Source organism: Carcharhinus amblyrhynchos, unplaced genomic scaffold, assembly GCF_965287045.1.
Source record: "Carcharhinus amblyrhynchos unplaced genomic scaffold, sCarAmb.v2.hapA scaffold_65, whole genome shotgun sequence".
Classification (NCBI taxonomy): Eukaryota; Metazoa; Chordata; class Chondrichthyes; order Carcharhiniformes; family Carcharhinidae; genus Carcharhinus; species Carcharhinus amblyrhynchos.
In genome coordinates this window covers 1,088,080-1,114,933 of record NW_027649805.1, presented here as the reverse complement: position 1 = coordinate 1,114,933, position 26,854 = coordinate 1,088,080, and the positions used below count along the sequence as shown (strand labels likewise).

Below are 26,854 nucleotides of genomic sequence, written 5' to 3'. Positions count from 1 at the left end.
ATCTCTTCTGACTCCATGCATAAGTTCCCACTACTATCCTTGACCAGCCCTTACCTCATCTTGGTCATTCTTTTATTTCTTATGTAAGAGTAAAAAGCCTCAGGTTTTCCACGATCCAACCTGCCAAGGACTTCTCATGCCCCCTCCTAGCTCTCCTAAGCCCTTTTTTAAAGTTGTTCCTTGCTACCTTGTAACACTCAAGCGACCCAACTGAACCTTGTTTTCTCATCCTTACACACGCTTCCTTTTTCCTCTTGACAAGACACTCAACCTCCTTTGTGAACCATGGTTCCCTCACTTGGCCATTTCCTCCCTGCCTGCCAGGGACATACCTATCAATGACATGCAGTATTTGTTCCTTGAACAAGCTCCACTTTTCATTTGTGTCCATACCTGACAGTTTCTGTTCCCATCTTATTCTCCCTAATTCTTGTCTAATTGCATCATAATTACCCCTGCCCCAATTATAAACCTTGCCCTGCCATGTGACCCTATCCCTCTCCACTGCAATAATGAAGGACACTGAGTTGTGGTCACTATCTCCAAATTGCTCTCCCACAAACAAACCTAACACTTGGCCCGGTTCATTACCCAGTACCAAGTCCAATGTGGCCCCACCTCTTGTCGGCTTATCCACATATTGTATCAGGAAACCCTCCTGCACACACTGTACAAAAAGTGTCCCATCCGAACTATTCGACCTATAAAGGTCCCAATCAATATTTGGAAAGTTGAAGTCACCCATGATAACGACCCTGTGACATCCACACCTATCCATAATCTGCTTTGCCATTTCCTCCTCCACATCTCTATTGCTATTTTGGGGGCCTGTAGAAAACTCCTAACAACGTGACCGATCCTTTCCTATTTCTAACTTCAGCCCATATTACCTCGAAATGCCTTTCAGCAGCCGTTAAACTATTCTTGATTAACAATGCTACTCCTCCACCTCTTTTACCACCTTCCCTACTCTTACTGAAACATCTATACCCTGGAACTGCCAACAACCATTTCTGTCCCTGTTCTAACCATGTCTCTGTAATGGCCACAACATCGTAGTGGGAATGGTGGAACAGGCTCGAGGGACCAGATGGCCTATTCCTGCTCCTAGTTCTTAAGTTATTAAGTCAGAATTTCAATTCTCCACCCAAAGGACTAAGCTCCAGTATCACGTGAGCATTTATATTTTCTGTGCGAAATCTATGGCAAGGGTTTTGTATAGGGAAGGTTGTTTGATTAGAATATTTCGTATACTTGTTAAGGGTTATACAATATCATGAATTTTTTTGGTTGTAATTGGTAAAAGATGTTGCTAATTTTCTTTCTATACATGTTAATTGAATACTTAAATGAATTTGTTAAATAAAAGCTCCTCAGTTAAGAAAGCCCACCAATGTCTTTAGTTTCTCAGGAGGTTAAGGAAATTTGGCATGTCCACTACGACTGTACAAGAAGGACAAGTTACATCCAAACTGGAGAGGCCGGGAGCTTTGCAAGTGTCACATGGGAGGATTTAAACTAGTTTGGCAGAGGGCTGGGAGCCCCAGAGCAAAAGTGAATTAACTGAAGGGGAATTTGAGAGGAGGGCCGGTAACACTCACAGGAAGAGCAGGCAAGATATTAATCAAAGAAGGTATGGTGGACTGAAGTGCATTTGTTTCAATGCAAGAAGTGTAACAGGTAAAGCAGATAAACTTAGACTTTGGATTGGCACTAGGCACTATAATGTTATTACCATTACAAAGACTTGGTAAAGGGAAGGACAGGATTGGCAGCTTAACGTTCCAGGATACAGATGTTTCAGGTGGGATACAGGGGGATGTAAAAGGGATGGGGTAATTGCACTGCCTGTTAAGGAGAGTAAGACCATCAGACCATAAGTCATAGGAGCAGAATTAAGCGATTCAGCCCACCAAATCTGCCCTGCCATTCAATCATGGCTGATATTTTTCTGATACCCAGTCTCCTGCCTTTCCCCCATAACCCCTAATCCCTTTATTAATCAAGAACCTATCTATCCCTGTTTTAAAGACACGCAATGATCCGGCCTTCACAGACTTCTGCGGCAAAGAGTTCCACAGATTCACCACTCTCTGGCTGAAGAAATTCCACCTCATCTCTGTTTTAAATGGTCGTCCCATTAGCCTGAGGTTGTGCCCTCTGGTTCTAGTTTTTCCTTCTAGTGGAAACATCTTCTCCAAGTCCACTCTATCCAGGCCTCGCAGTATCCTTTAAGTTTCAATAACATCCCCCCTCATCCTTCTAAACTCCAGTGAGTACAATCCCAAATCCTCAACCATTTCTCATACGACAAGCTCTTCATTCTGGGATCATTCTTACCTTTGGTCCCTTTCCAAGGCCAGCACATCCTTCCTTAGATATGGGGCCCAAAACAGCTCACAATACTCCAAATGGGGTCTGACCAGAGCCTTTGGCAACCTTAGAAGTACATCCCTGCTCTTGTATTCTAGCCCTCTCGACATGAATGCTAACATTGCATTTGCCTTCCTAACTGCTGACTGAACCCGCACATTAATCTTAAGAGACTTTTCAACAATGACTCCCAAGTCCCAATATCACACCTGTACTGTGGGAGGACACCTCGGAGGGCTCACACAGTGAGGCAATATAGCTAGAGCTTAGGAATAGGAATGGTGTAGTCACAATGTTGAGGGTTTACTATACGCCTTCCAATAGCTAGTGTGAGGTAGAGGAATTGATATGTAAGTGGATTTTGGCAAGGTGTAAAAGTAACAAGGATGTTGCGGCAGGAGATTTTAACTTCTCTTATATTGACTGGGACTCACTTAGTGCTAGGGGCGTGGATGAGGCTGAGGGCTTCTGAAACAGTATGTAGACAGTCCAACAAGGGAAGGGGCTGTACTGGATCTAGTATTGGGGAATGAGCCCAGCCAGGTGGTCGATGTTTTAGTAGGGGACCAGTTCGGGAACAGTGACCGCAATTCAGTAAGTTTTAAGATGGATAAAGATAAGTATAGTCTTCAAGTGAAGGTGCTAAATTGGGGGAGGCTAATTAGAATAATATACAGGAACTGAAGAATTTAGATTGGGGCAGATCTTTGAGGGCAAAACAACATGTGGGAGGCTTTCAAGTGTAAGTTGATAAGAATTCAGGACCAGCACATTCCTGTAAGGATGAAAGATAAGTATGGCAAGTTTTGGGAACCTTGGATAATGAGAGATATCGTGAGCCTAGTTACAGAGAAAAAGAAAGAATTTGCTAAAGCTGAAAGGCTGGGAACACACTTGGAATACAAGGAAAGTAGAAAGAAACTTAAGCAAGGTGTAAGGAGGGCTAAAAGGGGTCACGAGAAAGACCAGCAGGATAAAGGAAAATCCCAAGGCTTTTATACGTATGTTAAGAGAGGATTGGCCCACTCAATGACAGGGGAGGGAATCTATGTGTGGAGCCAGAGGAAATGGGGGAATGGAAATGAGTACTTTGCTTCAGGATTCACCAAAGAGAAGGACTTGGTGGATGATGAGTCTGGGAAAGGACGTGTAGATAGTTTGAGTCACGTTGAGAACAAAAAGGATGAGGTACTGGGGTACTGGAGTTGAGGGGATTGAGCTATGAGGAGAGGCTGAATAAACTAGGCTTGTACTCGTTAGAGTTTAGAAGAATGAGGGGAGATCTCATTGAGACGTATAAGATGATGAATGGGATGGATAGGATAGAGGTGGAGAGACTCTTCCCGCTCAAAAAAGACAGTAGGACTAGGGGGCACAGCCTCAAGATAAAGGGGAGGCGGTTTAGAACGGAGTTGAGGAGGAACTTCTTCACTCAAAGGGTGGTGAATCTCTGGAATTCTCTGCCCGTTGAAGTGGTGGAGGCTGCCTCACTAAATATTTTTAAGAAGCGGGTTGATGGGTTCTTGATAAGAGAGGGGATTAAGGGTTATGGGGAGAGGGCGGGAAAGTGGAACTGAGCCACAACAGATCAGCCATGATCTTATTGAATGGCGGGGCAGGCTCGAAGGGCTAGATGGCCTACTCCTGCTCCTATTTCTTATGTTCTTATGTTCTTGAGAAACATCAAGGTAGACAAGTCTCCAGGGCCTGATGGGATATACCACAGAATACTGAGACAGGCAAGAGAGGAAATTGCTGGGGCCTTGAGAGGAATCTTTGTATCCTTACTGGCTACAGGGTTGGTCACAGTATAAAGTCTCACAATACCAGGTTATGCCCTGTTTGTGATCAGGACTCTCCACTCACCTGACGAAGGAACAGCGTTCCGAAAACTAGTGGCATTTACTACCAAATAAACCTGTTGGACTTTAACCTGGTGTTGTGAGGCTTCTTAATGTGTTTACCCCAGTCCAATACTGGCATCTCCACACCATGACTACAGAGGTGATCCCAGAGGATTGGCGAATAGCCAATGTTGTTCCTTTGTTAAAGAAGGGTAGCAAGAATAATCCAGGTAATTACAGGCCAGTGAGCCTTACATCAGTGGTAGGGAAATTATTGGACAGCATTCTTTGAGACAGAATTTACTCCCACTGGGGAATAAGTGACTGTATTAGTGAGAGGCAGCATGGGTTTAGGGGAGGTAGTGTCTCACTTGCTTGATCGAGTTTTTCAAGGAAGAGACGAAGATGATCGATGAGGATAGGGCACTGGATGTTGCCTACATGGACTTCAGTAAGGCCTTTGACGGGGTGGGGGTGGGGGGGGTCTTTCAGGTCAAAGGCCTTTGACAAGGTCCCTCATGGCAGACTGGTGCAGAAGGTGAAGTTGCATAGGATCAGAGGTGAGCTGGCAAGGTGGATACAGAACGAACTTGATCTTAGAAGACAGATGGTAGCATCAGAAGGGTGAGTTTCTGAATGGAGGGTTGTGAGAGCGGCATTCTTCAGGGATCAGTGCTGGGACCTTTGCTGTTTGTAATATATATAAATGATTTTGAGGAAAATGTAACTGGTTTGAATAGTAAGTTTGTGGAAAACACTAAGATTGGTGGAATTGCGGACAGCGATGAGGACATTCAGAGAATACAGCAGAATATAGATTAGTTGCAGACATGAACAGAGAGATGGTAGATGGAGTTTAATCCGGAGAAACGTGAGGTAATGCATTTTTAAAGGTCTAATACAGATCGGAAATATACAGTAAATGGCAGAACCCTTAAGAGTATTGATAGGCACAGGGATCTGGGTGTACAGGTACACAGGTCACTGAAAATGGCAAATGCAGGTGGACAAGGTAGTCAAGAAGGCATACAGCATGCTTGCCTTCATCAGCAAGGCATTGAGTTTAAAAATTGGCAAGTCGTTTTGCAGCTTCAAACAACCTTGGTTTGGCCGCAGTTGGAATATAGTGTTCAATTCTGGTCGCCACACCACCAGAAGGATGTGGACAGGGCACAGAAAAGATTTAACAGGATAGAGGGCCTGGTATGGAGGGCATTAGCTATGAGGAGAGGTTGGAGAAACTTGGTTTGTTCTCACTGGAACGACGGAGGTTGAGGGGAGACCTGATAGAAGTCTACAAGGTTATGAGGGGCATGGACAGAGTGGATAGTCAGAAGCTTTTTCCCGGGGGGAAGAGTCTATTACCACGGGACACAGGTTTAAGGAAGCAGATACGATAGTGAGTTTTAAGGGACTTCTTGACAAATACATTAATAGGATGGGAATAGAGGGATATGGTCCCTCTTTGCTACAGAAGGTCGGGGTGCATGGAGTTGGGGGTAAGGTGTTAGCGTGGATAGAGGATTGGCTGTCTAATAGGAAGCAGAGAGTTGGTATCAATGGGTGCTATTCTGGTTGGCGGTTGGTGGCTAGTGGAGAGCCGCAGGGATCGGTGCTGGGGCCTCAACTGTTCACCATTTACATAGATGATCTGGAGGAGGGGGCTGAGTGTAGGGTTACAAAATTTGTTGATGACACAAAGATGAGTGGAAAAGCAAATTGCGTGGAGGGTGTGGCAACTCTGCAGAGAGATCTGGATAGGCTGAGCGATTGGGCGAGGACCTGGCAGATGGAGTATAATGTTAGCAATTGTGAGGTTATCCACTTTGGCAGAAATAATAGTAGGAGGGATTATTATTTAAAAGGCAAAAAGCTGCAGCATGCTACGGTGCAGAGGGACCTGGGGGTCCTTGTGCACGAGTCGCAAAAACCCAGTCTGCAGGTGCAGCAGGTGATCAAGAAGGCGAATGGAATGTTGGCCTTTATAGCGAGGGGGATAGAATATAAAAGCAGGGAGGTCTTGCTGCAACTGTACAGGGTACTGGTGAGGCCGCAACTGGAGTACTGCGTGTAGTTTTGGCCGCCGCACTTGCAGTAGGATATATTGGCCTTGGAGGGAGTGCAGAGGAGGTTCACTAGGCTGATACCAGAGATGAGGGGGTTGGCCTATGAAGAGAGACGAAATAGACTGGGTCTGTACTCGTTGGAGTTTAGAAGGCTGAGGGGGGATCTTATAGAGATGTATAAGATAATGAAGGGGATAGATAGGGTAGAGGTAGAGAGATTCTTCCTGCTTAGAAAGGATAGCAGGACTAGAGGACACAGCCTCAAGATAAGGGAGGGGCAGTTTAGATCAGAGTTGAGGAGGAACTTCTTCACTCAAAGGGTGGTGAATCTCTGGAATTCTCTGCCCGTTGAAGTGGTGGAGGCTACCTCGCTAAATATATTTAAGTCACGGGTAGATAGGTTTCTGACAGACAGGGGAATTAAGGGTTATGGGGAGAAAGCGGGTAAATGGAACTGATCCACTTCAGATCAGCCATGATCTCATTGAATGGGGGGACAGGCTCGAGGGGCTAGATGGCCTACTCCTGCTCCTATTCCTTATGTTCTTATGGTCCCCGGGAGGGTGGGAGGTTTTAGTTCAGTCGGGCAGCATGGTTGGTGCAGGCTTGGAGGGCTTGTTCCTGTGCTGTAATTTTCTTTTTTCTTTGACTGTCACCAACTTTACAGATGTATCATTGAAAGCAATTTTTCTGGTTATAATACAGATTGGTATGGCTCCTGCTCTGTCCAAAGACACAAAAAATTACAAAGAGATGTGAATGAAGCCCAGTCTATACAAATACAAATGCTCACGTAATGTTGGAGCTTAGTCCTTTGGGTGGAGAATTGAAACTCTGACTTAAGAACATAAGAACTAGGAGCAGGAGTAGGCCATCTGGCCCCTTGAGCCTGCTCTGCCATTCAATAAGATCATGGCTGATCTTTTTGTGGACTCAGCTTCTGAATCACACCTGAAGTAAAACATACCATGCTTACCACAGCCAAATTCAAATGATCCAGGCAGACTTCATAAAACACTTTGGAGTTTCTGACCTGAATTATAACAATTGGGAGTTCATCCAGGATTAAAATCTATGTTTCTTGATTTTTTGGGGGAATATTGAACTCAGAGATAGTGAGTGTGAAGCATAATGGTGTTTTTTTTCAGGTGTTGTATTCAGGTTTAAATAGGGAGTGTCTTGATTTGATTTAGTATTGCCATATGTATTAGTATGCAGTGAAAAGTACTGTTTCTTGCACGCTATACAGGCAAAGCATACCATTCATAGAGAAGGAAACCAGAGATGCAGTGGTAGCACAGTGGTTAGCACTGCTGCCTCAGGTCACCAGGGACCTGGGTTCGATTCCCTGTTTGGGTCATAAGAACATAAAAACTAGGAGCAAGAGTAGGCCATCTGGCCCCTCGAGCCTGCTCCACCATTCAATAAGATCATGGCTGACCTTTTTGTGAATTCAGCTCCACTTACCCGCCCACTCACCACAACCCTTAACTCCTTTACTGTTCAAAAATGTGACTATCCTTGCCTTAAAAACATTCAATGTGTTAGTCTCAACTGCTTCACTGGGTAGGGAATTCTACAGGTTCACAGCCCTTTGTGTGAAGAAGTTCCTCCTCAACTCAGTCCTAAATCTGCTTCCCCTTATTTTGAGGCTGTGCCCCCTAGTTCTAGTTTCATCCACCAGTGGAAACAACCTCCCTGCTTCTATCTTCTATTCCCTTCATAATCTTACATGTTTCTATAAGATCTCCTCTCATTCTGCTCAGTCTACTCAGTCTCTCCTCATAAGTCAACCTCTCAACTCTGAAATCAACCTAGTGAATCTCCTCTGTACCCTCTCCAGTGCCAGTATATCCTTTCTCAAGTAAGGAGACCAAAACTGTACACAGTACTCCAGGTGTGGCCTCACCAGCACCTTATACAGCTGTAACATAACCTCACTGTTTTTAAACTCCATCCCTCCAGCAATGAAGGACAAAATTCCATTTGCCTTCTTAATTACTTGCTGCACCTGCAAGCCAACTCCTTGAGATTCCTGCACAAGATCCCTCTGCACAGCAGCATGCTGCAATTTTTTACCATTTAAATAATAGTCCATTTTGCTGTTATTCCTACCAAAATGGATGACCTCACATTTACTAACATTGTACTCCATCTACCAGACCCTCGCCCACTCAATTAGACTACCTATATCCCTTTGCAGACTTTCAGCATCCTCTGTTCACTGTCTGTGTGGAGTTTGCACGTTCTCCCCATGTCTGCGTGCGTTTCCTCCGGGTGCTCCAGTTTCCTCCCACAGTCCAAAGATGTGTGAGTTAGAACATTAGAACATAAGAAATAGGAGCAGGAGTAGGCCATCTAGCCCTTCGAGCCTGCCCTGCCATTCAGTAAGATCATGGCTGATCTGAAGTGGATTAGGTGGACTGGCCATGGTAAATTGCCCCTTACTGGCAGGGGGACTAGCTAGGGTAAGTACATGGGGTTATGGGGCTAGGGCCTGAGTGCAATAATAGTCAGTGCAGATTCAATAGGTTGAATGACCTCCTTCTGCACTGTAGGATTCTATGATTCTATGTAGTGTTACAGTCATAGCTAGGGTGTAGACAAAGGTCAATTTAATGCTAGGTAGGTCCATTCAAAAGTCTAATGGCAGCAGTGAAGAAGCTATTCTTGAGTCAGTTGGTGCGTGACCTCACACTTTTGCATCTTTTCCTCGGTGGAAGAAGGTGGGAGAGAGAATGTCCGGGATGTGTCCGGCCCTTAATTATGTGGCTGCTTTTATGAGGCAGTGAGAAGTGTAGTCAAGTTATAGAGGTCATAAGTCATAGAGGTTTATAGCATGGAAACAGGCCCTTTGGCCCAACTTGTCCATGCTGCCTTTTTTTTTAAAACCCCTGAGCTAATCCCAATTGCCCCTATTTGGCCCATATCCCTCAATACCCATTGTACCCATGTAACTATCTAAATGAAACGGATGGGAGGCTGGTTTGTGTGATGGACTGGGCTTCATTCACAACTCTTCGTAGTTTATTTGTGGTTTTGGTCAGAGCAGGAGCCATACCAAGCTGTGATACAACGTCCTGAGAAAATACAGGTGTTGGTGGGCTTTCTTAACGGCATGGAAAAACCAAGACAGGTTGTTGGTCATCTGGACACCTAAAAATCTGAAGCTCTCAACTATTTCCACTTTGTCGCCATTGATATCGATAGGGGCATCACAGAATACTACAGTGCAGAAGAGGCCCTTCGGTCCATTGAGTCCAGACTGATGCGTGAAAGGCCCTGACCTGCCCACCTAATTCTACTTGCCAGCATTTGGCCCATAACCTTGAATGTTATGGCGTGTCAAGTGCTCATCCAAATATTTTTTCAAGGATGTGAGGCGTCCCGCCTCCACCACCGTCCCAAACAGTGCATTCCAGACTGTCACCACCCTCTGGATAAAAACATTTTTCCTCAAATCCCCCATTTCCCACCCATCACTTTAAACTTTCGTCCCCTCGTAACTGACCCTTCAACAAAGGGGAACAGCTGCTCCTTATCCGCCCTGTCCATGACCCTCATAATCTTGAACACCTCAATGAGGTTGGGGTGACACGGTGGCATTGTGGCTAGCACTGCTGCCTCACAGCACCAGGGACCCGGGTTCAACTCTGGCCTTGGGTCACTGTCTGGGTGAAGTTTGTACATTCTCCCCATGTCTGTGTGGGTTTGCTCCGGGTGCTCCAGTTTCCTCCCACAGTCCAGAGATGTGCGGGTTAGATGGATTGGCCGTGCTAAATTCTCCCTAGTGCCAGGGCATTAGCAAGGTAAACATAAGGGTTTATGGGAGTGAAGCCCAGATGGGATTGTGGTCAGTGTGGACTTGATGGGCCAAATGGCCACCTTCTACACTGTAGGGATTCTATGATTCAAGGTCGCCCCTCAGTCTTCTTTGCCTCAGGGAAAACAACCTAAGCCTGTCCAATCTCTCTTTATAATCTAAATGTTCTATCCCAGGCAACATCCTGGTGAATCTCCTGTGTACTCCCTCCAATGTGTTCACATCCTTCCTATAACATGGCGACCAGAACACCACACAGTACTCCAGCTGTGGCCTCACCAAAGTTCTTTACAACTCCATCATGATTTCTCTGCTTTTGTAATCTTTATCCTGATTGATAATGGCGAGTGTGCCATAAGCCTTTTTCATCATCCTACTAACCTGCCTTTCCACCTTCAGAGATCTATGGACAAACGCGCCAAAGTTCCTTTGCTCTTTGGAACTTCCCAGTGTCAGACCTTGTCAATTACTTCTTCCAAAGTGCATCACCTCACACTTTTCAAGGTTAAATTCCATCTGCCACTTATCCGCCCATCTGATCATCTCGCCTACACCTTCCTGTAACCCAAGACACTCAATCTCACTGTTAACCACTCGGCCAATTTTTGTGTCATCGGCAAACTTAGCCTACCTCTCACATAGTCATCTATATAATTTATATAAACGACAAACAATTCCTGTGGTACGCCACTGGTCACTGGCCTCCAGTCACTAAAGCAGCTAACTGTCATCACCCTCTGTCTCCTCCCGCTAAGCCAAGTATGAATCCACCTTGTCAGATCATTCTGTATCCCATGTGCATTAACCTTCTTAATAAGTCTCCCATGTGGGACTTTGTCAAAGGCTTTGCTGAAATCCATGTAAACTACATCTGCCGCACTACCCTCATCCACACACTTTGTTACACGCTCAGAAAACTCAATCAAATTTGTTAGGCATGACGTCCCACTGACAAAACCATGCTGACTACTCCTGATCAAACCCTGCCTCTCCAAATAGAGAGAGATTCTCTCCTTCAGAATCTTCTCTAATAGTTTCTTAACCACAGACATGAAACTCATTGTTCGGTAGTTTCCTGGCTTATCTCTACAACCATTCTTAAACAGTGGGACCACACTAGCTGTTCTCCAGTCCTCTGGCACCTTCCCAGGAGTCAGGCAGAAATTAAAAATTTGGGACAGAGCCCCTGCAGTTTCCTCCCTTGCCTCCCATGAGACCATAAGACACAGGAGCAAAATTAGGCCACTCGACCCATCAAGTCTGCTGCGCCATTCGATCATGATACTTACTGGTACTTACCTCATCCCTATTCTCCTACCTTTTCCCCATAACTCTTGATCCCCTTATTAATCAAGAACCTATCTATCACTGTCTTAAAGACACTCAATGACCTGGCTTCCACAGTCTTCTGCGGTAAAGAGTTCCACAGATCAGCTACTCTGGCTAAAGAAATTCCTTCTCATCTCTGTTTTAAAGGATCATTCCTTTAGTCTGAGGTTGTACCCTCTGGTTCCAGTTTTTCCTAATAGTGGAAACATGCTTTCCACATCCACTCTATCTCGGCCTTTCAGTATCCTGTAAGTTTTGATAGGATCCCCTCCTCATCCTTCTAAACTCCAATGAGCACAGACTCAGAGTCCTCAACCATTCTTCATGCGACAAGTTCTTCATTCCAAGGACCATTCTTATGAACCTCCTCTGGAAGCTTTCTAAGGCCAGCAGATCTTTCCTTAGACAGACTGTTCACAATACGCCAAATGGGATCTGACCAGACCCTTATACAGCCTCAGAAGTACATCCCTGCTCTTGTATTCCAGCCCTCTCAACATGAATGCTAATATTGCATTTGCCTTCCTAACTGCTGACTGAACCTGCACATTAACCTTAAGAGAATATTGAACAAGGGCTCCCAAGACCATTTGTGTTTCTGATCTCCTAAGCACTTCCCCATTTACAAAATAGTTTATGCCTCCATTCTTTCCAAAGTTCATAATCTCATACTTTTCCACGCTTTGTTCCATCTGCCACTGCTTTTCCTCCCACAACAGCCTGGGACACAATTCATCTGGACCTGGAGGTCTATCCACTTTTAAGTCTGCCAATATCTCTAAGACTTTGTCACTCCGTGATCATTTTCTCTAGAACCTCACAGTCTCTCTCCGAGTTCCATAACTACCTCCTCATTCTCGTGGGTGAAGACAGATGTGAACTATTCATTTAACACCCTACCAACATCCTCTGCCTCCATCATCAGATTTCCTCCTTGGTCCCTAATGGGCGCTACTCTTTCTCTAGTTATCTTCTTCTCATTGATATACTTATAGAATATCTTAGGACTTCCCCTACTTTTTACCAGCCAGAGCTTTCTCATATAGCCTCTTTGCTCTCCTAATTGATTTCTTAAACTCCATTCCGCACTTCCTGTGCTCCACTAATGCTTCTGCAAACTTACTCCTCTACACTTGTTAAAAGTCTCTCTTTTCCTTCTCATTGTATTCGACACATTCCTGTAAGGATGAAGGATAAGTATGGCAAATTTTGGGAACCTTGGATAATGAGAGATATTATGAACATAGTCAAAGAGGAAAAAGGAAGCATTTGTCAAAGCTAGGAGGCTGGGAACACACAAAGCAAGTGTAGAATATAAGGAAAGTGGAAAGAAACTTAAGCGAGGAGTAAGAAGAGCTAAAATCGGTCATGAAAAAGCATTGGCCAGCAGGATGAAGGAAAATCCCAAGGCTTTTTAAAACATATATAAAGAGCAAGAGGGTAGCCAGGGAGAGGGTTGGCCCACTCAAGAACAAGGGAGGGAATCTATGTGTGGAGCCAGAGGAAATGGGTGAGGTATTAAATGAGTACTTTGCGTCAGTATTCACCAGAGAAGGACTTGGTGGACGATGAGTCTGGGAAAGGACGTGTAGATAGTTCGAGTCGTGTTGAGATCAGAAACGAGAAGGTATTGGGGTTCTTGAGAAATATCAAGGTAAACAAGTCTCTAGGGCCAGATGGGATATACCCCAGAATACTGAGAGAGGCAAGAGAAGAAATTGCTGGGGCCTTGAGAGAAATCTTTGTATCCCCACTGGCTACAGGGGAGATCACAGTAAAAAGTCTGATAACACCAGGTTTAAGTCCAACCGATTTATCCGATAGTAAACTCACGAGCTTTCGGGGTTTGTTCTCCATTCACCTGAAGAAGGGGCAAACCCTGAAAGCTTGTGAGTTTACTATCAAATAAATCGGTTGGACTTAAACCTGGTGTTGTCTGACTTTTTACTGTGTTTACCCCAGTCCAACGCCAGCACATCCACATCATGACTACAGGGGAGATCCCAGAGGATTGGAGAATAGCCAATGTTGTTCCTTTGTTTAAGAAGGGTAGCAAGAATAATCCAGGTAATTACAGCCAGTGAGCCTGACATCAGTGGTAGGGAAATTATTGGAGAGGATTCTTCGAGACAGGATTTTTTTCCACTTGGAAATAAGTGGATGTATTAATGAGAGGCAACATGGTTTTGTGAAGGGGAGGCCGTGTCTCACTTGCTTGATCGAGTTTTTTGAGGAAGTGATGAAGATGTTTGATGAGGGTGGGGCAGTTGATGTTAGAACATAGAACATAGAACATAGAACACTACAGCACAAACAGGCCCTTCGGCCCACAAGTTGCGCCAATCACATCACCTACCAACCTACAGACCTATCTATAACCCTCAATCTCAGCAAACCCCATATACTCATCCAGAAGTCTTTTAAAAGACCCCAGCGAGTTCGCCTCCACCACCACTGACGGCAGCCGATTCCATTCACTCACCACCCTCTGAGTGAAAAACTTACCCCTAACATCACTTCTGAACCTCCCTCCCCGCACCTTAAATCTGTGTCCTCTCGTAGCGACCATTTCAACCCGGGGAAATAGCCTCTGAGAGTCCACCCTATCCATTCCTCTCAACATTTTGTAAACTTCTATCAGGTCGCCTCTCAACCTTCGTCTCTCCAGGGAAAAGAGTCCCAGCTCCCTCAACCTAACTTCATAAGGCATGCCTCCCAGTCCAGGCAACATCCTTGTAAATCTCCTCTGCACCCTTTCAATAGCTTCTACATCTTTCCTATAGTGAGGCGACCAGAACTGCGCACAATACTCCAAATGAGGCCTGACAAGGGTCTTATAAAGTTCCAGCATTACCTCCCGACTCCTAAACTCAATCCCTCGATTAATGAAGGCCAGTACACCATACGCCTTCTTGACCACCTCCTCCACCTGCGAGGCCGATTTAAGAGTCCTGTGGACCCGGACCCCAAGATCCTTCTGCTCCTCAACACTACTCAGACTTCTGCCCTTGATAGTGTACTCGTTCATCCCGTTGGTTCTGCCAAAATGGACGACTACACATTTATCCGCGTTGAAGTCCATCTGCCACTTCTCCGCCCAGTCCTGCATCCTATCTATGTCCTGCTGCAACTTTTGCCATCCTTCCAGATCATCCACAACACCACCGACCTTCGTGTCATCAGCGAACTTACTTACCCATCCCTCCACTTCCTCATCCAGGTCATTTATGAAAATGACAAACAACAAGGGTCCCAGAACAGATCCTTGAGGCACTCCGCTGGTGACTGACCTCCATTCAGAAAAAGCCCCATCCACAACCACTCTCTGCCTTCTGCAGGCAAGCCAGTTCTGGATCCACAAAGCCAAAGGCCCTTGGATCCCATGCCCTCTCACCTTCTCAAGAAGTTATCTACATGAACTTCAATAAGGCCTTTGACAAGGTCCCTTATGGCAGACTGGTGCAAAAGGTGAAGTTGCATGGGATCAGAGGTGAGTTGGCAAGGTGAATACAAAACTGGCTCGGTCAAAGAAGACAGAAGCTAGCAGTGGACGGGTGCATTTCTGAATGGAGGACAGTGACAAGTGGTGTTCCTCAGGGATCAGTGCTGGGACCTTTGCTGTTTGTAATATATATAAATGATTTGAGGAAAATGTAACTGGATTGATTAGTAAGTTTGCGGACGACACAAAGGTTGGTGGATTTGTGGATAGTGATGAGGACCATCAGAGGATACAGCAGGATTTGGATCAGTTGGAGACTTGGGCGGAGAGATGGCAGATGGAGTTTAATCCGGACAAATGTGAGGTAATGCATTTTGGAAGGCCTAACACAGATAGGAAATATACAGTAAATGGCAGAACCCTTAGGAGTATTGATAGGCAAAGGGATCTGGATGTACAGGTACACAGGGAACTGAAAGTGGCAATGCAGGTGGAGAAGATAGTCAAGAAGGCATACGGCATGCTTGCCTTCATCAGCCAGGGTAATAAGCTGAAAAACTGACAAGTCATGTTGCAGCTTTATAGAACCTTAGTGAGGCCACACTTGGAATACAGTGTTCAATTCTGGTCACCACACAACCAGAAGGATGTGGAGGCTTTGGAGAGGGTACAGAAAAGATTTACCAGGATGTTGCCTGGTATGGAGGACATTAGCTATGAGGGTCAGGAATGGTTGTTGCAGGTTCCAGGGTTTAGATGTTTCAGTCAGAGCAGAGAAGCTGGTAGAAGAGGGGGAGACGTGGCATTGTTAGTCAAGGACTGTATTACGGTGGCAGAAAGGACATTTGATGTGGACTCGTCTATTGAGGCAGTATGGGCTGAGATTAGAAACAGGAACATAAGAACATAAGAAATAGGAGCAGGAGTAGGCCATCTAGCCCCTCGAGCCTGCCCCGCCATTCAATAAGATTATGGCTGATCTGAAGTGGATCAGTTCCACATTCCCGCCCTCTCCCCATAACCCTTAATCCCCTTGCCTATCAAAAACCTATCAACCCGCGTCTTAAATATATTTAGCGAGGCAGCCTCCACCACTTCAACGGGCAGAGAATTCCAGAGATTCACCACCCTTTGAGTGAAGAAGTTCCTCCTCAACTCCGTTCTAAACCGCCCCCCCCCCTTTATCTTGAGGCTGTGCCCTCTAGTCCTACTGTCCTTTCTAAGTGGGAGGAGCCTCTCCACCTCTATCCTATCCATCCCATTCAACATCTTATACGTCTCAATGAGATCTCCCCTCATTCTTCTGAACTCTAACGAGTACAAGCCTAGTTTATTCAGCCTCTCCTCATAGCTCAACCCCCTCAACTCCGGGATAGCCTAGTAAACACAGGTGAGGTCCCAGAGGATTGGCGGATTGCAAATGTAGTACCGTTGTTTAAAAAGGGTCAGAGGGATAACCCAGGGAATTATAGGCCGGTGAGCTTGACTTCAGTTATAGGCAAGCTAATGGAGAGGATCCTCAAGGATAGGATGTATGAAAATCTGGAGCGCTGCAATCTGATCAGGGATACGCAGCATGGCTTCGTTACAGGGAGATCGTGCCTTACGAATCTAGTGGAATTTTTTGAAGAGGTGACTAAAACGGTTGACGAAGGACAAGCCGTTGATGTCGTCTATATGGATTTCAGTAAGGCGTTTGACAAGGTCCCTCATGGTAGGCTGATAGAAAAGGTGAAGGCTCATGGGATACAAGGCCAGGTATGTAGATGGGTGGAGAACTGGCTTGGGAGGAGGAGACAGCGAGTAGTAGTGGAAGGCTCCTTTTCCAATTGGAGGTCTGTCACCAGTGGTGTGCCGCAGGGCTCGGTACTAGGACCTCTTCTATTTGTGGTATATATTAATGACTTGGAAGAGGGGGTAGGTGGTGTGATCAGCAAATTTGCTGATGACACTAAGATGGTTGGATTGGCGGGTACTGAGGAGCAGTGCCTGACAATGCAACAGGACATAGACAGGCTGGTAGATTGGGCAGATAGATGGCAAATGGAATTTAATCCGGAGAAATGCGAGGTGATGCACTTTGGCCGGAATAATGTGGAGGGGAGTTATACGATAAAAGGTAGAACTATCCGGAGTATAGATACGCAGAGAGACCTGGGGGTGCAAGTGCACAAGTCCCTGAAGGTGTCGGTGCAGGTGCAGAATGTGATGAGGAAAGCATATGGTATGTTAGCCTTCATAGGAAGAGGTATAGAATATAAGAGTAGGAGTCTGATGTTGCAGTTGTATAGAACGTTTGTTAGGCCTCACTTGGAGTACTGCGTCCAGTTCTGGTCGCCGTACTACCGGAAGGATGTAGAGATCCTGGAGAGAGTGCAGAGGAGATTTACCAGGATGCTGCCTGGTATGGAAGGGCTGTCTTACGAGGAAAGATTGAACGAACTTGGGCTGTTTTCCCTTGAGAGACGTCGGCTGAGGGGGGATCTAATAGAGGTTTATAAGATTATGAAGGGGATAGATAGAGTAAATGGTGGTAAGCTTTTTCCGCTATTAGAAATGGATAGAACGAGGGGTCACGGGCTTAGGGTGAGGGGGGCTAGGTATAAGACAAATATTAGAGGGCAGTTTTTCACGCAAAGGGTAGTGGGGGTGTGGAATGCACTACCGAGTAAGGTGGTGGAAGCAGGCACGCTAGGGTTGTTTAAGAGTCACTTAGACAGCCACATGAGCGGGCTACATATAGGGGGATATAGTAGGCCTTACTAAACATTGTAGGCTTGGGATTACGTTTTTGCCTCAGGGATGTTACAGTCTTTGCCTGTTTAATAATGAATTTTTTTGTCTCCACAGGCATTTAAGTCCAGCAAGGGGCATGCATGCGGCAGGTTGTAGTGGGCTGCTCTTGGACATTGCTTCGGGAGTTGCCTATTGCTTCATGTCGTCGGTGTGCTTAAACTGGACCATCTCGAGGGCAACATGACAGCTCAGAGACTATCTCTGTTGCTGTGCGGACACATGGATTTGGGCCTGTGTCTGTGGGAGTTTGCACGTTCTCCCCGTGGTTGCGTGGGTTTCCTCCGGGTGCTCCGGTTTCCTCCCACATCCCAAAGATGTGCTTTTAGGCTGATTGATTGGGTACTAAATTGTCCCTCAATTGGACCTCCCTGATCCTCGCACATTAGGCTTAGACTAAAATCATGAATAGGTCACTGAGACAGTGGGACGGCGGTGCGGGCTCGTTGGGCCGAAGGGCCTGTTTCCCGTGCTGTGTTGTTCTTTGTTCTAAACCTCCTCTGCACTCCCTCCAAGGCCAAAATATCCTTGCGTAAGTGCAGCAACCAAAACTGCACACAGTACTCCAGCTGCGGCCTCACCAGTGCCCTATACAGCTGCAGCAAGACCTCCCTACTTTTATATTCAATCCCCCTCACTATGAAGGCCAGCATCCCATTCGCCTTCCTGACCACCTGCTGCACCTGCAGGCTGGGTTTTTGTGACTCATGCACAAGGACCCCGAGGTCCCTCTGCACCGTCGCATGCTGCAGTTTTTCGCCACTCAAGTAATAGTCCTTCCTACCATTATTCTTACCAAAGTGGACAACTTCACACTTGCCAACATTAAATTCCATTTGCCAGTTCCTGGCCCATTCGCCCAGCCTATCTAGATCCTTCTGCAGACTTTCCACACCCTCCGCACAATTTGCCGTTCCACCAACCTTGGTGTCATCAGCAAATTTCGACACCATACACTCGGTTCCCTCCTCCAGATCATCTATATAAATGGTAAATAGCTGAGGCCACAGCACCAACCCCTGGGGCACTCCACTAGTCACCAACCGCCAATCCGAATAGCACCCATTGACCCCCACTCTCTGCCTCCCATTTGACAGCCAATCCCCTATCCACGCTAACACCCTACCCCCAACTCCATGTCCCCTGACCTTCTGTAATAACCTCTTGTGCGGCACCTTAACAAACGCCTTCTGAAAATCAAGAAACACCACATCCATTGGCTCTCCTCTATCCACTGCCCTAGACACATCCTCATAGAACTCCAATAAATTCGTCAAAAACGAGAGGTCACTGTGCTGGGAGTTTTTTATAGGCCTCCAAAAAAGTTCCAGAGATGTAGAGGAAAGGATTGCAAAGATGATCCTGGATAGGAGTGAAAGTAACAGGGTAGTTGTTATGGTGGACTTTAACTTTACAAATATTGATTGGAAAAGCTATAGTTCAAGCACGTTAGAGGGGTCAGTTTTTGTCTGATGTGTACAGGAAGGTTTCCTGACACGGTATGTAGATAGGCCAACAAGAGGTGAGGCCACATTGGATTTGGTACTGGGTAATGAACCAGACCAGGTGTTAGACTTGGAGGTAGGTGAACACTTTGGTGATAGAGATCACAATTCGGTTACGTTTACCTTAGTGATGGAAAGGGATAGGCATATACTGAAGGGCAGAAGTTATAGCTGGGGGAAAGAAAATTATGAGGCGATCAGGCGAGATTTAGATAACATAGGTTGGAGTAGGAAACTGCAGGGGTTGGGAACAACTGAAATGTGAAGCTTATTCAAGGAGCAGCTACTGTGAGTCCTTGATAAATATGTACCTGTCAGGCAGGGAGGAAGTGGTCGAGCGAGGGAACCGTGATGTACTAAGGAAGTTGAATCTCTGGTGAAGAGGAAGAAGGAGGCTTATGTAAAGATGAGACGTGAAGGCTCAGTTAGGGCACTGGAGAGTTACAAATTTGCCAGGAAGTAGCTAAAGAGTTAAGAAGAGCTAGAAGAGGACATGAGAAGACTTTGGCAGGTAGGATCAAGGAGAACCCTAAAGCTTTCTATCGGTATGTCAAGAATAAAAGATTGATTAGGGCAAGATTAGGGCCAGTCACGCTCAGTAGTGGGAAGTTGTGCGTGGAGCCTGAAGAGATAGGAGAGACACTAAATGAATATTTTTCGTCAGTATTCACACAGGAAAAAGTCAATGTAGTTGAGGAGAATACTGAGAGACAGGCTTTTAGACTAGACAGGATTGAGGTACATAAGAAGGAGGTGTTAGCAATTCTTGAGAGTACGAAAATAGATAGGTCCCCTGGGCCGGATGGGATTTACCCTAGGATTCTCTGGAGTCTAGGGAGGAGATTGCAGAACCTTTGGCTTTGATCATTATGTTGTCATCGGCTACAGGTATAGTGCCGGAAGACTGGAGGATAGCAAATGTTGTCCCCTTGTTCAAGAAGGGGAGTAGAGACCATCTGGGAATTATAGACCAGTGAGCCTTACTTCTGCTGTGGGCAAAGTTTTGGAAAGGATGAAAAGAGATAGGGTTTATAATCATCTAGAGAGAAATAATTTGATTAGGGATAGTCAATACAGTTTTGTGAAGGGTAGGTCGTGCCTCACGAACCTTATTGAGTTCTTTGAGAAGGTGACCAAAGAGGTGGATAAGGGCAAAGCAGTTGATGTGGTGTATATGGATTTTAGCAAAGCATTTGAACACAGAACATAGAACATTACAGCGCAGTACAGGCCCTTCGGCCCTTGATGTTGCGCCGACCAGTGGAACCAATCTAATGACCCTCTAACCTAAACTATTCCAATGTTATCTATATGCCTATCCACTGACCATTTGAACGCCCTTAAAGTTGGCGAGTCCACAACTGCTGCAGGCAGGGCATTCCACGCCCTTACTACCCTCTGTCATCCATCCTATAATTACCACCCCTTAATTTAAAGCTATGTCCCCTTGTGTTAGCCATCACCATCCGAGGAAAAAGGCTCTCACTATCCACCCTATCTAACCCTCTGATCGTCTTGTATGCCTCAGTTAGGTCACCTCTTAACCTTCTTCTCTCTAACGAAAATAACCTCAACTCCCTCAGCCTTTCCTCATAAGACCTTCCCACCATACCAGGCAACATCCTGGTAAACCTCCTCTGCACCCTTCCCAATGCCTCCACATCTTTCTTATAATGCGGCGACCAGAACTGTACACAATACTCCAAGTGCGGCCGCACCAGAGTTTTGTACAGTTGCAACATGACCTCACGGCTCCGAAATTCGATCCCTCTATCAATAAAAGCTAACACACCGTATGCCTTCTTAACAACCTTATCAACCTGGGTGCCAACTTTCAGGGATCTATGCACATGTACACCAAGATCTCTCTGCTCGTCGACACTTCCAAGAGTCCTTCCATTAGCCCTATATTCTGTACTCCTGTTACTCTTAACAAAGTGAATCACCTCACACTTTTCCGTATTAAAACTCCATCTGCCACCTCTCAGCCCAGCTCTGCAGCTTATCTATGTCCCTCTGCAAACTGTAACATCCATCCTCACTGTCTACTACTCCTCCGACTTTGGTGTCGTCAGCAAATTTACTAACCCATCCTTCTACACCCTCATCTAAGTCATTTATAAAAATGACAAACAGCAGTGGCCTCAGAACAGATCCCTGAGGTACACCACTTGTAACTGAACTCCAGGTTGAATATTTCCCATCAACCACCACCCTCTGTCTTCTATCAGCTAGCCAATTCCTGATCCAAACTGCTAAATCACCCTCAATCCCATGCATCTGCATTTTCTGCAATAGCCTACCATGGGGAACCTTATCAAACTCTTTACTAAAATCCATATACACCACGTCAACTGCCTTACCCTTATCCACCTCTTTGGTCACCTTTTCAAAAAACTCGATAAGGTTTGTGGGGCACGACCTACCCTTCACAAAACCGTGTTGACTATCCCTAATCTATTTATTTCTCTCTATGACCTAGGTGAGGGTGTAGAAGGATGGGTTAGTAAATTTGCTGACGACACTAAAGTCAGAGGAGTTGTAGACAGTGAGGATGGATGTTACAGTTTGCAGAGGGACATAGATAAGCTGCAGAGCTGGGCTGAGAGGTGGCAGATGGAGTTTAATACGGAAAAGTGTGAGGTGATTCACTTTGGTAAGAGTAACAGGAGTACAGAATATAGGGCTAATGGAAGGACTCTTGGTAGTGTCGACGAGCAGAGAGATCTTGGGGTACATGTGCATAGATCCCTGAAAGTTGGCACCCAGGTTGATAAGGTTGTTAAGAAGGCGTACGGTGTGTTAGCTTTTATTGGCAGAGGGATTGAATTTCGGAGCCGTGAGATTATGTTACAACTGTACAAAACTCTGGTGCGGCCGCACTTGGAGTATTGCGTACAGTTCTGGTCGCCGCATTATAAGAAGGATGTGGAGGCATTGGAAAGGGTGTAGAGGAGATTTACCAGGATGTTGCCTGGTATGGTGGGAAGGTCTTATGAGGAAATGCTGAGGGAGTTGAGGTTATTTTCGTTAGAGAGAAGAAGGTTACAAGGTGACCTAATTGAGGCATACAAGATGACCAGAGGGTTAGATAGGGTGGATAGTGAAAGCCTTTGAGTTGAGGGGGTTGAGCTATGAGGAGAGGCTGAATAAACTAGGCTTGTACTCGTTAGAGTTTAGAAGGATGAGGGGAGATCTCATTGAGACATACAAGATGATGAATGGGATGGATAGGATAGAGGTGGAGAGGCTCTTCCCGCTCAGAAAGGACAGTAGGACTAGAGGGCACAGCCTCAAGATAAGGGGTGGGCAGTTTAGAACGGAGTTGAGGAGGAACTTCTTCACTCAAAGGGTGCTGAATCTCTGGAATTCTCTGCCCGTTGAAGTGGTGGAGGCTGCCTCGCTAAATATATTCAAGATGCGGGTAGATAGGTTTTTGATAGACAAGGGGATTAAGGGTTATGGGGAGAAGGTGGGAAAGTGGAACTGAGCCACTTCAGATCAGCCATGATCTTATTGAATGGCGGGGCAGGCTCGAAGGGCTCGATGGCCTACTCCTGCTCCTATTTCTTATGTTCTCATGTTCTTTTTCCTCGGATGGTGATGGCTAACACATAGCGGAGAAGTGTGAGGTAATCCATTTCGGTAGGAATAACAGATGTGTTGAGTATAGGGCTAACGGGAGGACTTTGAATAGAGTGGAGGAGCAGAGGGATCTAGGTGTATGTGTACATAGATCCCTGAAAGTTGGGAATCAAGTAGATAAGGTTGTTAAGAAGGCGTACGGTGTCTTGGCGTTTATTGGTAGGGGGATTGAATTTAGGAGTCGCAGCGTCATGTTGCAACTGTACACAACTCTGGTGCGGCCGCACTTGGAGTACTGTGTGCAGTTCTGGTCCCCACATTACAGGAAGGATGTGGAGGCTTTGGAGAGGGTGCAGAGGAGGTTTACCAGGATGTTGCCTGGTATGCAGGGGAGGTCCTATGAGGAGAGACTGAGGGATTTGGGGTTGTTTTCACTGGAAAGAAGGCGGCTAAGAGGGGATCTTATAGAAACATATAAGATGATTAGAAGTTTAGATAGGGTGGATGGTGATAGCCTGTTTCCTCGGATGGAGAAAGCTAGCACGAGGGGGCATGGCTTTAAATTAAGGGGGGGTAGTTATAGGACGGATGTCAGGGGCAGGTTCTTTACCCAGAGGGTGGTGAGGGACTGGAATGCCCTGCCTGCTGCAGTTGTAAATGCGCCTAGTTTGGGGGCGTTTAAGAGATTGGTGGATAGGTTTATGGACGAAAAGGGATTGGTTTAGATTAGTGGGTCAATGTTTTTTTTTTAAAAATAAGACTGGTCGGCGCAACATTGTGGGCCGAAGGGCCTGTTCCGCGCTGTAATGTTCTATGTTCTATGTAGGTTCTTTACTCAGAGAGTAGTAAGAACCTGGAATGCCTTGCCTGCAGCAGTTGTGGACTCGCCAACTTTAAGGGCATTCAAATGGTCATTGGATAGGCATATGGATAATATTGGAATAGTTTAGGTTAGAGGGTCATTAGATTGGTTCCACTGGTCAGCACAACATCGAGGGCCGAAGGGCCTGTACTGCGATGTAATGTTCTATGTTCTATGAGAGGTTGGAGAAACTTGGTTTGTTCTCACTGTAGCGAAGGAGGTTGAAGGGAGACCTGATAGAAGTCTACAAGATTATGATAGGCATGGACAGAGTGGATAGACAGAAGCACTTTCCCAGGGTGGAAGAGTCAATTACTAGGGGGCATAGATATTTGGTGCGAGGGGCAAGATTTAAAGGAGATGTGTGAGGCAGATTGTTTTACACAGAGACTGGCATTCATTGCCAGAGGAGGTAATGGAAGCGGATACGATAGTGACTTTTAAGGGATGTCTTGACAAGTACCTGAATGAGATTTGAATAGAGGGATATGATCCCTGGAAGCAAAGGGGGTTTTAGTTAAGTCAGGCAACATGGTCGGTGCAGGCTTGGAGGGCCGAAGGGCCTGTTCCTGTGCTGTAATTTTCTTTGTTCTTCGAATGTCTCCGGTCATCCAGGGTTCTCTGTGTTTGTTACATCTTCCTAGTACCTCACAGGAAACATGTTGGGCCTGTATCCTCCCTGCTTCATCTTTGAACGCCCCCCCGCTCCCATTTTTCTTCTGTAGATTTCCCCACAAGTAATTCGTTCCAGTCCACCTTGGTCAGATTCTGCCTAATTTTGTTAAAATTTACCCTCCCCAATCCAAAACCTCTTCCTGCAACTTGTTCATTTCTTTGTCCATAATAAATTTGAATTGAACTATATTGTGGTCGCTATTACCCAAATGCTACCACATTCGCCATCCTCCAATCCGCAGGGACCTTACCTGTGTCCAATGAAGAGACAAAGATTTCTGTCAGAGGCCCAGCGATTTCATCTCTTGTCTCCCTGAGCAGTCTAGGACAGATGCCATCAGGCCCTGGGGATTTGTCAGTTTTAATGTTCCCTAAAAAACCTAACACTTCCTCCCTTGTAATGGAGATTTTCTCTAACGGGTCAACACTTCCCTCTGAGACACTCCCAGTCAACACATCCCACTCCTCTGTGAATACTGATGCAAAGTATTCATTTAGGATATCCCCTATTCTAAGTATAATTCCCCTCCTTTGTCCCTGAGAGGTCCGATTTTTTTCCCTGACAACTCTTTTGTTCCTAATGTATGAATAAAATGCCTTAGGACTCTCCTTAATCCTGTCCGCCAAGAACATTCTGTGACCTCTTTTTGCCCTGTACTGACAAGTGAGATTGTTGAGGCAGTTACGTTAGCCACATTTAAGACTTATCTGGATAGACACATGAACAGACGGGGATAGAAGAATACAGGCGGTTGTTCTAGATAGGACAATGTGATCAGCACAGACTTGGAGGGCTGAAGGGCCTGTTCCTGTGCTGTGCTGTTTTTTGTTCACAGCACCTGGAGGAAATCCATGCAGACGTGGGAAGAATGTGCAAACTTCACACAGACACAGCGACCCAATGCCAGAATTCAACCCGGGTCTCCAACGCTGTGAGGCAACAGTGCTAATCACTATGCTACCTTGCCGGTCCACTGCAACTTCTTTCCCGAGCTTAGATTTATAACTGTTGTCTAGATTTGATCACTGATTATAGTGTTCATATTCCATCCGTCCCACTGCAAACAATCCAGCCAAGCCTTGATTATCTGTCTTCAAGATGCATTTGTTTAGCAACGCTTTGAGCCCTTACCTTTGGGATTCTGTATCCTCTCAGCTGCACATCCCTGGTTGTCTGCCTTGGAATATTCAAAGGGATGACATTCCCCAGTCTTAGGACCTCATGTATCACAGCGTTTGTGTATGGCAATTTCACTCGATCCATCCAGGATGGCTCCTTGTGCTGCCCAATCATGATGTCAATCTCTTGATGAACCTTCTCTGTAACATACAGAGAAGGAAAATCAGAAATCACAAACATTATAATGTTGTTGAGATATTAGAAACGAAACTGGACAGAACACCTGGCATTGGCAACAATGACTGGGGCTTGTGTCAAAATTGACAGATCAGTCAGTCAACAGCCTGACGACTCAAACTCCTGAAATCATACTAGATTGTGAGCTTGGATATTACTGTAAAAAATACTTTGGGATCTAATGTTCTATGAAGAACGTGAGTGCGGCTGTGTGTGTAGATGTTTAATTAGGCTGAAAGGCTAATAGAGACAGTATGTGTGGGAGAGTTGAGAGATAAAAGGGGTAAAGGTGTGATATGCAAGCCTTTGTGATAAATGGCCAGAGTGGATAGGGTAGGCAGTAGATAGTTTTAAGTATGTTTATTTATTTGTGTCACAAATAGGCTGACGTTAACACCACAATTATGTTACTGTGAAAATCCCCTAATCACCACACTCCGGCACCTGTACGGATACAGTAAGGGAGAACTTAGCACGGCCAATGTACTCTAACAAGCACATCTTTCGGACTGTGGGACGAACCTGGAGGAAACCCATGCAGACATGGGGAAAATGTGCAGATACCACACAATCAACAACCCAAACCTGGAATTGAACCCAATCCTTGGCGCTGTGAAGCACCAGTGCTAACAACTGTGCCACCTTCTGGGGATTCTGGGTTCGAGTCCCACCATTTCCCTAATTAGGCTATGTTTTCCAAATGTGCATAAATTCTATAGCTAAGAATCCTCTCCAGTAGTTTCCCAACCACCAGCGTGAGACTTGCCGATCTATAATTTCCTGGATTATCTCTTTTTCCTTTCTTGAACAGAGGAACAACATTAGCTACTCACCAGTGCTCCGGGACCTTATCAGTAGCTAGACCAATTCTCGATCACAATAAGAGTTTGCTAACTCCTACAGTTAGCTGCTCTCTCCAACTCCAATACGGGTGGAATTCAGGCTATAACGGACTTTTGGTCCAGCTGTTTCAATTTCATGAGCACTGAGCCTATTTGAGTTCAAATATTATTCATTATCATAACAGTTTTTTCCATTGGGGATGCTGCCGGTGGGGTGTCTGCGATTGGTAGCTGACCAAGGCATCTGTGTTAGTAGCTCGGCCTCTGGACGTGTTCCAATTGGTGATTGGAGGTGGCCATGATGCTACGGTGGCTCCACATTGTCCTCCCCTAGCAGTCCCAGTAGTGGCTTGTGATC

At 45.8% G+C, this 26,854-nt stretch overlaps 1 protein-coding gene across 4 annotated transcripts in view; it reads right to left on the bottom strand.

The window, feature by feature from the left end:
- LOC145337711 (cytochrome P450 2J2-like) overlaps positions 1-26,854 on the bottom strand; it is a 165,285-nt gene that overhangs the window by 27,039 nt on the left and 111,392 nt on the right. For all 4 annotated transcript variants that reach the window (XM_080182542.1, XM_080182544.1, XM_080182545.1 and 1 more), the window contains one exon: positions 25,430-25,617. In XM_080182542.1, coding sequence (XP_080038668.1) covers positions 25,430-25,617 — 188 coding nt within the window. The remainder of the gene's footprint in view (positions 1-25,429; positions 25,618-26,854) is intronic.